A 12,157-nucleotide genomic window follows, 5' to 3' on the forward strand; every position below is an offset into this window, starting at 1 on the left:
TCGCTTGATGGTGTGTGCACCCGGATGGACGCGGACGGACATTGGTAGGTTCTAATGCACTCCGCACCAATACAGGCAAGGGAGTAAGCCGTTTGACTCTCGGGTGCTAACTTACCGTCCTAGCCCAATGGGTAAGATGGCTGTCACTAACGCTGCCTGATCCACCAGCCAGAAGTCCGAATCCTGCCGGTGCCTGTATGATTTTTTGCGATTGTAAATGCTTTGCGCACGGACGTGGACGGACATTGTGAGGTCCAAAGGTGCTCCGCACCTAAAAAACGCGGGCCATCTCCACTAACGTAACACCTGGGGAGGGGCGAAGCATGCAGTGTATAAGTGCATTCCTGACGCCTTGGTGTTTTTGCCAACGGAGATTAACCAGTAGAAGGGGGTAAAGGTATGCAGCTTTGCTGTAAAATATTCGTCTATTTGAAGCGCGAAGCGTTCTAGCGCGAGGTTTGAATGAGTGCCCCGGTGTTTTAGTACCGTGAGTACATCAGACAACGCGTTCGTTGACAACTTTGGACGCCGACACCCCGAGCCCCTATAGGTGTTCGCCCCTAAAAGGCTCTCAAAGCCAGCTTAACAGCGTGTAAATAGGCTCAACTTAAGTTAGCACGCTTAACTTGCTGTACATAGGTAAGAAAACAACAACAAATTAGCATCCTCTGATAATGGTTATATAAGATACATGAGCATCGTTGGAAAGTACTACAATTTGTCAGGGGCATGTGTAAAGGTATTTTAAATCTCTGCAAGGTGTTTGGTAGAAGATATTAAGGCATATTTTGCTGCGGAGTTTGGTTTTTGTGAAGGTTGACTACCCACGAGGGCCAATCCGCGAAAAGCTAGTAGAATGCCAGAAGTAAGTGCGAAATTTTGGTGATCAAGTAGAAATATTTAACAAGCCCTGCACATCTACCAAACTATCAACGAATATTTAAGGTACTTGAAGACGGACTAAATCCTTCCCTAATTTAAGAACAACTGGTATTTGGTAACTCACTCACCATCATTCTGCCACAATTGATGTTGTTTAACCCAACACATTCGATAAATATAAAAAAAACATTTCACTGAAGCGCTACTCGACGTTAAAAGGGTTGTATTACAAGCAATACAGTTGAAACTCAATTTTACGAAACCGGAGTTTACGAATATCCCGATTTAACGAACAAATTCGGATTCCCCATCTAGTAGCCCATTGGCTTAATCCTTTTACGAACTTGAAATAACGAAACAAACTTCGCCGCCAAACACGATTTAACGAAGAATTTGGGGAAAAAGATGTATAGAAAAATATTTTTTTCCAAATATACGGCGTCGAGAATGTCTGGCAGAGGGCTACCGGCGCAGTGGAAGAACACGAGCTGGCAGTGTGCTGTTAGCTCGTGTTGCGGTCTCGACAAGCCGGCAACCCGAGCAGGAAGAGGCATTTCACAGTTTTAGAGAAGACCTTTGTCGGCGTGACGAGGTGGCTGAAGATGAGAACTTTCACGATTTTGTGAGTGCCGACGCAGACGCGCTCACTGACACAACCGAAGGTCTCGACGACTGGGAGATAGTGCAGCTGGTTTCCGGCACACGAGAGGAGTCTGAAGGTGTGAATGATACGGATACTCGCCACACCAAGGGAGGTGATGGACGCGGTCGACCTTCTGAGGCGGTTTGCTGGGGCACACGAGAGTTCCGAGGATGCTTTGACTTCACTGGCCAGCAACGACAAGTGTGTGCTCACGCTGCTAACAAAGGTCGCGAAAGCGAAACTCTCAACCTGTATCTCGAGGGAATAAATTTGTCGTTCTCTCGAACAAAATTTGTCGTTCTCTCGATTTCACAAAGTTCCCCATTTAACGGAATAATTTGCTGGTCCGGGTGACTTCGTTGAATCGAGGTTCCACTGTTATAAAAACGGTGTTGTTCGTTTGTTAACTGCACAAAAAACCGCAAGAGATACGATTAAGCAGCACTAGAAGCAGCAGTACAATTGTACAGGCATGTAGTTTGCCAGCGGCTTTGTTCGGCACCTGCCAGAACTGGCCAGAAGGTTGGTAGTGAGTCGCTACTGCTTAATGTGTTTGACTTATTTTCAAGCTTAGTTCCTTGGGAGAATGTGACACAATTATATATCCCTTAATTAGTGAAAGTATTCGGATTAAGGATCCAAAACTTTATTTTTTTTCATGGCACCTTTCACACGGTGTTTCCGTGGAGCAAACATTATACTTTCCATTCAATCGCTCGAAAGAGTTAGAGCTGAGCACAATATTCTCTAACCTTTAGGTAATTAGTCACCAGAGCTTACGTCCAAAGAGGTATGCCCGTACAGGCTGCCGCGAAAATCTTCAGGGCGGATTAGGTACTTCTTAGTGGTGTAACTATTAAAATCTGGGTACAACTGGGTTCAAGGGGTTAGTGAGGGAAGTTTTTATCCAATCCATCATACTCTATTGCGCGCAAGTAGTGAGAGTAAAGTCTCAACCGAAATAATGTACAACATTACTTACTAACAAGATAGCGAGCGGTTGCTTTTTTAGCAAATAAAAACTCTTTCCTTACTTGGTGCCCAAGACAAACAAAATTTATTTGATTACTACTGGGAAAAACACAGGTTGCAGCATTCCACTTTTTGGAACGTTAGTTTTGCAAGATCCTTTCTTTCTTGTAGAATTACTTAACCTTTAACACACGTATAAATGACTGAATATCCTAAATTGTGGGGTGTGGATGTCTAGAACATTCACTGACTTTTGCTGAGAATAACTCCGTACAGACAACGACCGGGAGAAATACGCCGTATAGGCTTTTCGCAAACCCACTCAATGCCTTGCTGAAGGTAACGTTAGTTGTCGTGCGATTGCAAGAAAAACGGGATTTCGACCAATTAGCACACACACAACTCTCGCCTGCCACTAACTCATCTTAAAGTAGAATTTCTTTAAACAGTCCACTGCCAATTGTCATGCAGAAACCATAGTCGGCCACCTTCATCACTAGAAATGGGTGTTTTTCAATGACGGGCATACAGAAACGCCGTCTCGACGCGCGATGTGTGCTCAGTACAAGAAGCACACAGCATTCTTCTAACTCTACTTCATTAAACCCGCGTGGTCGCCTGGTTCGAGTGGCATGTCTTGCCTTAACCCATAAAGTTGTGCAGGAGACGTCTTCTACAACAGTACAATCCTACCTCATTGCCTTCATTGTTTTTAATTGCGATTCGTTTTGTAATTGCTAAGGGAAGTACCTTAACCACCAGCCGTTCCTTGCACCAGCTGCTGGTTCTTTACACAGGTTCATAACGGTAAACGTCTTGAAATATTGCTACGCGGTCACAGGCCGCAAGATTTGAACCATGGAGGAAACGAACGATTATACAACGAGCCCCCGTAACTGCTCAAACGCCGGCGCTATGCGACATGCGCTTCAGTCTGTCGCCATGGCGCGGTGCGCCACATCCATCTTCCTTCTCGCACCATATCCCCCGGTCGAAGGCGACCGTCACGTTCGAGACCGCAGTGAACAAACAGTTGCAGTAAACATAAAAGGCGGGATGGAAACGATGGGTTAATACATCCTCTCCGGCAAGGATAAAGATTATGAGCTGCATGATAGCTGGCCCATAACAGCGACGCCCACCGTGGTCAAATGGCGACGTTAAGAACTAGAAGCCGCGCTAGGCGAAAGGGCGGGCGGTAGCGTGAAAATGTCTTCGGGTGGTCACGGCTACTGTCACCTTCATCGTCGTCGGTCACAGACTGGGGACGTCAAGTAGGGTACAACGCGGGACAGGATTGGCTCTTGACGGACGGCTGCCCGACACCGTCCACGTGGCCTCCGCACTAGCTTCAATACTAAGGCGGTGCGGAGCTGGAGGGCAAGAATGCAGACTTGTTAAGCTGTTAGGACGAAGGATAGTACCTAGTGAAGGTGCGAACGACGATCTTATAGGTATATATGACCCCACAAAAGCCAGAGCTATGCGACATTGGGTTGTCTTCTTCAGAGTAGAGTTCATGGCGCAGGACGCCACTGCACACTTCTTCATTAGTAGCAATAGCACGTCTTCACTAAGTAGCAATATTCTACGTAGGAAAGTGAATGAAGTATGTATGCGTGCTTTCTGATTTTCAGCAAAACTTTTTACTCAAGGTCAAACCTTTTAAACGGTTCATGCCAAAATCTGACTTTTAATTTCAGCCGAGGTCAAGCCAGCGCGTCGTCCGCAAGCAAAGTGAAAATTTATCTCTCGCTTATTTTAGGAAGCGTGCAGAGAGGGGGATAAACGAGATAATTAGGGCGAGCTCCTACAAGGCCACGGTGTAAGAACACATACAAGGCCAAGCCAGCACCTCTTTCGCTTGCGGAGTGCAAGCGTCTAATTGCTCGTTTGTTGGATGGAATGGGTGCGGAGTAGGCGATAGGGGAAAGAGTAAGCGTTCACGCTCAGCCAGGTGAGCTCAGCTAGGTCAGGGCTGCACCGTTGGCTTTGCGCATTTAAAGCACCTAATCGCTGGTTCCTTTGAAATGGTGGAGGGGGGAGAGCGAGCCCGGTGGAAGGGTTAATGGTGCATTTGCTTTCAATTAATTGTACTCAATTTTATCGTGTTTATTCTGAGTCGCTTCAATGCCACGTGCTAAAACCGCTTCCCTGTAATCCTCCTTCACGAAATGGCTGAAAAAATTTTTTGTTACTGCTGCAAGAAGAGTAATAACATTACAGTGCTTTGACTGAATTCTTCGTTTCGGAGGAGTGCTTGCTTACAGGACGGGTCTTATATAATAGATTTCCATTGCACGGGTCACATTATTTTGTTCTTCCAGGGCCCACCCCGTATTGTAAAGCAGTTCCACTTCGAGTCCTGGCAGAGGCATGGGAGAGTGCCCAGCTCAGCGGCCATTATCTTGGACATCTTGGAGCATGTGGAACGCTGGCAGATGCAGGGGGAAGGAACAACTGTGGTTGTTCAGTGTCTGTAAGTTCACAAACTCACCTCAGGACGTAAATGTAACGAAGTTGAAAGAAAAAAAATGTGTAATGCACACGAATGATTCCTAGGGATGATTTCCCAGGTACATGTTTTTAAAAAATACCTTCCATTGCTGTTCGTTCCTGTAGAGTAAATATTTATTAGATGTTCACTTTTGTGTGGACTGCGATCCTTTTTAGTGCACAATATTTTTTAGCCTACCTTGTAGAACTTGGTGGGCAATTGGTTCATAGTTTAAATTTTAATAGTTTATGCTTAAACTAGGAATCACGAGTATACAGGAAAAGATATACTGGCGGGTTAGCTTTCATCTACTACGGTCTACACTTTTTGTGTGACGGTTTCTTCGGTGTATTTTGGATTGTTTCAATTCCTTCTTTTGAGCTGATGACGCTAAGACAAAGGCCAGAGCGCAGTCACTAGGCAAAATATTGTTCAGCTAAAGCAGTCGAGCCATCCTTCCGTTTCGTATTCCTACCTGTCTCGTATTCCTGATGCCATAGTTGCACTGCAAGTTAGCAAAGACTTCATGTTAGCCTTTTTTATGTCAATCAATTACATCTCCAAGAAGCGGTAAAATATTCTTTCAAATTACAGTCTGTGCAGAGACAGAGCACTTGATATTACCCCAACGTATAGTCTTAAAAATATCCACTCGACGCGTCTTGAGAAGCACTAGGAACTCATCACTATATCATTCAAAGGAGAATTTCTCGGCAGCAGTCACGTAAGAAGAAGATCGTTACTGGGATAATATCTAATTCGCATAATTTCTGACACCGCAATACCCACTGATGCTATAGATGAGCCCGGAAAAGTTGATACCAAAAAATTGAAAACCTTCCGCCTTACATGAGAAACCTTGACGCCACAAACTAAACACTCTTCTGGCCAACATGAATCACCACTGTGAGAATAAAACTTTACTGCACCCCCACCCAGGAAGCATACGGTTGTAACTAATATTACTACACCCGACAGACTATTGACCCGTAAAAATCTCGCAATATTTTTCACCTTCTCTACTGGAAAACTTCTGGAACATACGCTTCACCATCGCATTATTCACATATAGAAGAAAACAACCACTTCACAGATCCTATTGATTGCATTCCTGCCTATTCGCACAGGATATTCTGCAAAAAAGTACAGAAAAATTCCTCGACAACATCTATAACTGCGGCATGCAATTACTCCTTACCCTAGACATCAACAGGGCTTTAGGCAATGTCACCAACAAAGCTACACGCCCAGGCTTCGCTTCTACAACCTTTAGAAGATGCATGTGTGAACACTTGGGCACCTTAGTTTCCGACTGTATTGCAAGAACCCTCATTCGACACCTTACTTGTAGCACAATCTGGACGAGAACCAAACACTGCGAGGCTTGGGTATACCCCCTACAATATAATGTTGTAATGAAAAACACACGACCCCTGTTGCTGCAGATTCCACGTTTAAACTGGCAATAAACGCCGAGAATTTCGCTCGGTGGGTGCCAACCGGGTCCACAGGAGAGCAACAAGTCTTCCTTCGAGAAGCGATTCTAGTAGCCCGAAAAATCCCGCTATCCCGCGGTGTGATACATGCGCTTGAGAATCCGCCCCACTTACACTATGGAAACGGACTAATTAGGTATGGTCAAACAATTCAGAACCTAGAAGTCTTCAGAGTCGGCAAGTCAGTCCCACAAGTCCGACACCAAAACATCTAAACAGAAGGATCGGTCGCACAAACTACACTTAAACTGGGACAAACACTCCCAATTACTTGAGCTAACTCGAATATCTCACCGACAGTTGAGGGTATGCGAATCGGACACTAGGCGCACTATCAAAGCTCTACTCTTTAGCAGCATGACTTATCGTGCACCATAGCCTGTACTGCAACCATCACAAGCAGAAGAGGTGGTCTTCATGGCACGGCAGGCAGCAGATCAGCATTTTGTTTACCTATGAAAACATTCACTCTTAAACCTGGGTCTACCCAACATGAAAAATTGGCACGGAGCGAGATCTATCTACCATTAGGCGTAATTACCTCTTTTGTGTTGCATTTCCTTTTCACCTCGACTGGTCTCATCAGGCTAATAGCATTGACCTAATAAATAATTATTACTCAATTCTTCACTTTGATTACTAGCTTTTGGCGGATGCGTTGCTTCGAGCATTTGTTGACTTATCATTCTGCTTTTGCTGTTCTTGCTGCCGTATGAATAGCTAGGTAAACACCTTCTCGGAAACTAAAAAGCCGGAGTTTTCTACTGGTTGTATGTTGAATGGGCTCATTACTTTCATTGCAAGGAACTATGGCGATTGTTAAATAATGCCCAAGAATTCCTTGTGAGGCTGGAAGAAAATGGCGCAGAATTCCTCCAACTCGCCCACCTATCCTTTGTACATGCACAGGACGAGTGCCCTGCTTCTTGTATAGGATTTGACAGCTGCAAGGACTGTACAATGAAAAATATGTTGTAATCATTTCTCAATAAAACGGTAACTCGCCAGGTGTTGCTCATGTAGTTAGTTCCGGTTTAGGCGTTATTACTGGTGCTTAGAGTATTATGCCATTGCACAAGTCGCCAATTTTTTGTTTTGTCTGATTTTTCCAGTGACGGATGCCAAGAGTCCGGCCTATACTGCGTTTCTGCGGCAATCTGCGATCAGCTTAAACTCGAGAAAGAGTTGGACGTCTTCAGTGCTGTTCGGAACGTGCGTGCCAGCCGTGTTGAATTCATCGTCGACTCGGTAAGCGAGACACCATTAATGTATTGTATGGCACCATGCTGTGACGCCAGTCACTTGGTGGCAATGATAGGTCATTGAGATTTGGCACTCGAAAGCAAGTACCGTATTTTTGCGCCTATAACCCGCCCCTGCATATAACCATCACCCCCTCTTTTCCTCGATGAACAAAAACAATATATATTCCCCGTATTGCCCGCATATTTTATACATAAGAGGATGGACAAAATCTACCACTCAAGCAACATTACACATTTGGTTATGCAAAAAAACTTACGTAGCTGACTACGTAACTATAGCACTTGCCGCATGCATTTTTTCAGGTTGGTATATTGTTGAGCTTTGTGGGCAAAATAAGCACAGTCAATGGGATAACACTGGCTTAGTCGCTACTACTGCTGTAGGGGCATCACTGCCCAACGCGCATTGCGGTTAAGCTGCACCAGACGGAATACCTCGCATATGATCCGCACTTCTACTTCACTCCCAAAATTTTCGCATTTCCTTTGCGGGTTCTACGCGAACAAAATGCGGTATATGTGTTATGCCATACCTTAAAACTTTCGAACAAATTTCATTGACATAAAACAGCTCAGCGGTTGCGCTCTGTTGTACAAGAAAACAATTTTTTTTGTTAATCTATTTTAACAGCTAATCAGTTCTTGGTCGATGCTCTCAAGGAACAAGGCGTGGTAACGAGGGCGCAGCGGTACGGAGAGAGCATGGCCTAGTGAGAGGGAGAGGAAGCGCCAAGTATCGCAATACAGTAGAAGTTACGACATAGTCTGCAGCTAAAGATAACGAAATATTAGCACCCCGTTTTATGTCGTGTCTGAGAAGCGCGCCACGTAATAGCGTGTACATGACTGAAACGAAAGGAAGGAAAGGCGAAACCGTTAGCGTGGTCTGTTCAGGGGCGGTATTCCCGTGTTTTGTCCCTTTTGTGTCCCTATCAACAGTGTCCCTTTTGAGCGAGCCCTGATTGGCTAAAAGCGAACACCCGGGTGTGACGTCATGCAAGCACGGTAAAGCTATGAGCCGTGGCTACTCGGAGCAGACGATTTGGAGCAGCCGATTTTTTGCCGCCTTATTGCTGGTTCGCTCGCGGAATAAAAAACACATAAAAGATACTCTGATACGATTGCAGTTTTTTAAAAAGCGTTTGCAAGAACAATTACGCTATTTGAATCAAACGCCCACTGCTTAACCGGAAGTACGTCACGATAAAAGGTACGCAAAAGGGACGGTTTCAAAAGGGGCAGTTACGAGAATACCGCCCCAGATGCGCTCGTCTCGCAGAATTGTCCTTGAACACATGGCGTTATCTCTGAGTTGTTTTTTAACAAATACTCTAAGCAGCAGTAAACGTGGGTAAAGCTTGCTTGTCGGTATAACACGAGCAAAATAGTGAATATATTAATCGCTTTAACGTTATTTAACAGTGTACAGCTTTGAGCAGCCTTGCGCCCTACTTTTATCGTCGCAGTAAGCACCCAACCATGCTCATGCTCTCAAGCCTTGGCATTCTTGTCGGTTGTGCATGAAACGGAGAAGATACGAATGAACTTCTCAGTTGTTTCTGGAATGTTCTGAAAAAAATTATTGGTTGATTACTCTCTCATAGGAACCGGTAAAGCACGAAAGCGACATGTGCAGTGAAATCTGCAGCTGAGCATGATTTGCGGGTCGGCGGCTGTATTGTGGGTGTGCGTGGCGAGCGACCTCCTGCTGGGGGGTCACTTCGGCAAAGGTGGACTGGCATCATTTTCGTGACGGAAAGACGTCAATGAAGTGTTGGTGTATCCCCGCATAAAACACTTTCGTCTTAAAATGCAAAACGCGTATACGAACAACCTCAAGTGTAAAGTACTCCTTGGTTTTTAAGGTTTCTTCCCCGCAAGAAGACCCTGCGTGCAGGGGTGCACCCTTTAGAGGTCGCTTGCGTCGTTGTACTGGCGTCATTTCCGTGCCAGATATGACGTCACTCAAGTATTTGTGTATCCGGGAATAAAACGCTTTCGTGTTAAAATGTGTGAAGTCGCATGCCCTCCGAAAGAAGAAACCGCCTGTCGGGAGCGGCAGCGAAAGTTGGCGCACGAACGGAGAGGGCGTCGTAGGGCGAATACAGAAGTCTGCAGAAGACATGCCGTAGCAATATGCATGAGAAAGTGGAAGATCTCGAGTTTCGAGCGGGAGAACCCAACGCCTAGCGCGAAAGGATGGCGACGAACCCTGAGTTCAAATCAAGGCAATTGGACGCCCAACGCCATTATAAGAAGAACAGTTGAGAGGAGAGGAATCAGTTAAGCGACAACGAAGGAACTCTACATGCGTCTCCGGGTACTCGACGCTTTTCAGTTTTGTTAACAAGGTTCTACCAGCGGTGCCGATGGATGGTTCAAAGGAGAGTTCCTTGCGAGGAAATTTTGGTAGATCTGTAAACTTTGTGGTAGGCTGCCGTTCGAGAACAACCTGTATCGGTCGAGCAGTGCACGCAACAGGCTGGAGAGTGTGGCATGGACAAATAAGCACTCAGGCAGTCTCAGCTTGTAGATCTGCGGGCTTTGATTAGTTTTATGAAGCACAGACCGGCGATTCGAGAACGCCAAACAGTTTCGATATTAACATAAGCGTTCACGATGTTACTTCCGTGAAGTGGGGCTAGTATTTTGAATTGCCATGTTTGGGCATACCGACATTTCAGCCAAGGGTTCCTATCCTGAGGAAAATTTTATAGGATACTTTTCAAAATACTTTGCAACAGACGCCCACATCAGTGGAAGGCCTAATTCCTGCTGTGTAAACGACTAACCGTACATTCTATACTCTTAGCCCACTCCATCTCTGATCTTGTTAGTCAGCTGTACCTTCTATGAAGCGATGCTGATGTTTAGAAAAATTTATTTTCTAGCGTCTAGTTGAGGCCCCCATTCCTTTCCAGGGCGTCCAAGATAACAGGCAGCTTTAATAGGGAAAATAAAGTTGCCCTATTTTGGTCATTATTACTGCATCATTTTACTTATGTCGTGTAATTTTTTGCAGGAACAATATGCCTTTTGCTACGAGGTTGCACTCGCCTGTGTGGACTCTTTACACATCTACTGTAGCGTCGAGTGACAGCGCTTGATGCATTCCTCATTTATGCAAGATATTTTCGGCTGGGTTGAGCTGCAAAATGAGGAACCAACTCGGTAACACAACTCAAACCTTTGGAGAATAAAGTAACGTTTTTTGCAAGTGTGGTACCTATAGACCTGCCTTTTTAAGTTAGAAGCACTTTAGGAGCACGGCTTGCCGCCAGAGCTCGCCCGGCGTCACGGAGCTAATCAGAGCATGCCATCACGGCGTCACGCACACTAACAGGGGCTTCGTAACCAATACAGAAGCCAACCGTTTTTTCGGACTCCAAAAATGCGGGCTTTCTAGATATTCAGGAGTTTCCTGAGGAACCACCAGTTGTCCCGTAGGAGTAATATATATGAACGACAAATATTTCGGACAAAATTACGCCAAAAGTTAGATTTTTCGGATAAAAGTTTCCGCGACTGATCAAGGGTGCGACTCCGGGACGACGCCATTTTGAATCATAAGCACCCTTGCTTGCTTCGGATTGGGGATTGGTTTGGCTCACACCGGGCTAACAATTTTTGATCTTGGAACTGATCATTTTTCTTGTAGTCGGCGTTGGAAGCAATCACGAAAGCCGAAAACGGGTCATATGTGGCCAGTTTTTTTGAGACACCACTTTTTTCAACACCAGGGGACGGAATGTGTCGTGCGCGGAGCTAATGGAAAATGAGATGATGCGGCAAGCAACCGCACTGCCGCTAAGCAACTCTGACTCTGACGAAGACCCTACCAGCCGCCCGCAACGCTCAACGCAAGATAGTTTCAACGCTTTGACGTTGTTGTCGAATGTTTACACTTAAAACGCGCAGCTTGCAGAGATACGAGCACACGTTCTCACACGAAGAAAGAATTTAAGGCAAGGAACCATTCGAGCCTTCTTCAGTCATAGTTAAATAAATATATGTTCGTTTTGTCGGTTCACGTATTTTTCGGACTGCTCTTTTTTTCGCACCATTTTTTGTTCCCCTCCTGGCCATAAAATCAGTGGGCTACTGTATTACATTCTCCGGTCGGGATTGAACTTGGGTCTATCCCGTTACGAATCCGATGTAAATTCTATTGCGCCACAGAGCAACTTTTACCTTACCGGCTGTTGAAGATCATCATCAGCGGATCTCTCGTACAAGACACAATACAAGTGAGGAAGAAAAAGACTTGTCTCGTGCAGCGCGCAACCATCATCGTCTACTTTTTCCTGCTAGTTCTTTCCCAATAAACCGTCTAGACGCAAGACCATGCGCACAAAACGGAAGGAAAACACCAAGGTGGACATTGCGGCGGCAAAGTGCTGGC

The 12,157-nt window shown here is 45.4% G+C and overlaps 1 protein-coding gene across 1 annotated transcript; it reads left to right on the forward strand.

Annotated features, from left to right (window-relative positions):
* The first annotated feature begins 1,607 nt into the window (after positions 1-1,607).
* LOC144161552 (receptor-type tyrosine-protein phosphatase alpha-like) lies at positions 1,608-10,892 on the forward strand. The gene is made up of 4 exons (XM_077692205.1): positions 1,608-1,751; positions 4,825-4,976; positions 7,603-7,738; positions 10,778-10,892. Exons 1-4 carry the CDS (start codon positions 1,608-1,610, stop codon positions 10,850-10,852), a joined length of 507 nt encoding a protein of 168 aa, XP_077548331.1. The 3' UTR covers positions 10,853-10,892.
* Positions 10,893-12,157: the final 1,265 nt, after the last annotated feature.

This window comes from Haemaphysalis longicornis, unplaced genomic scaffold (assembly GCF_048455015.1).
Source record: "Haemaphysalis longicornis isolate Haplotype H1 unplaced genomic scaffold, Haemaphysalis longicornis Haplotype H1 scaffold_12, whole genome shotgun sequence".
Taxonomy (NCBI): Eukaryota; Metazoa; Arthropoda; class Arachnida; order Ixodida; family Ixodidae; genus Haemaphysalis; species Haemaphysalis longicornis.

Excerpts from the sequence above, each read along its gene's own strand:
- LOC144161552 (XM_077692205.1), top strand. The coding sequence starts at position 1,608 with ATGATACGGATACTCGCCACACCAAGGGAGGTGATGGACGCGGTCGAC. Across the intron at positions 4,977-7,602 it reads ACTGTGGTTGTTCAGTGTCT|TGACGGATGCCAAGAGTCCG; the intron begins GTAAGTTCACAA and ends TGATTTTTCCAG. Across the intron at positions 7,739-10,777 it reads TTGAATTCATCGTCGACTCG|GAACAATATGCCTTTTGCTA; the intron begins GTAAGCGAGACA and ends AATTTTTTGCAG.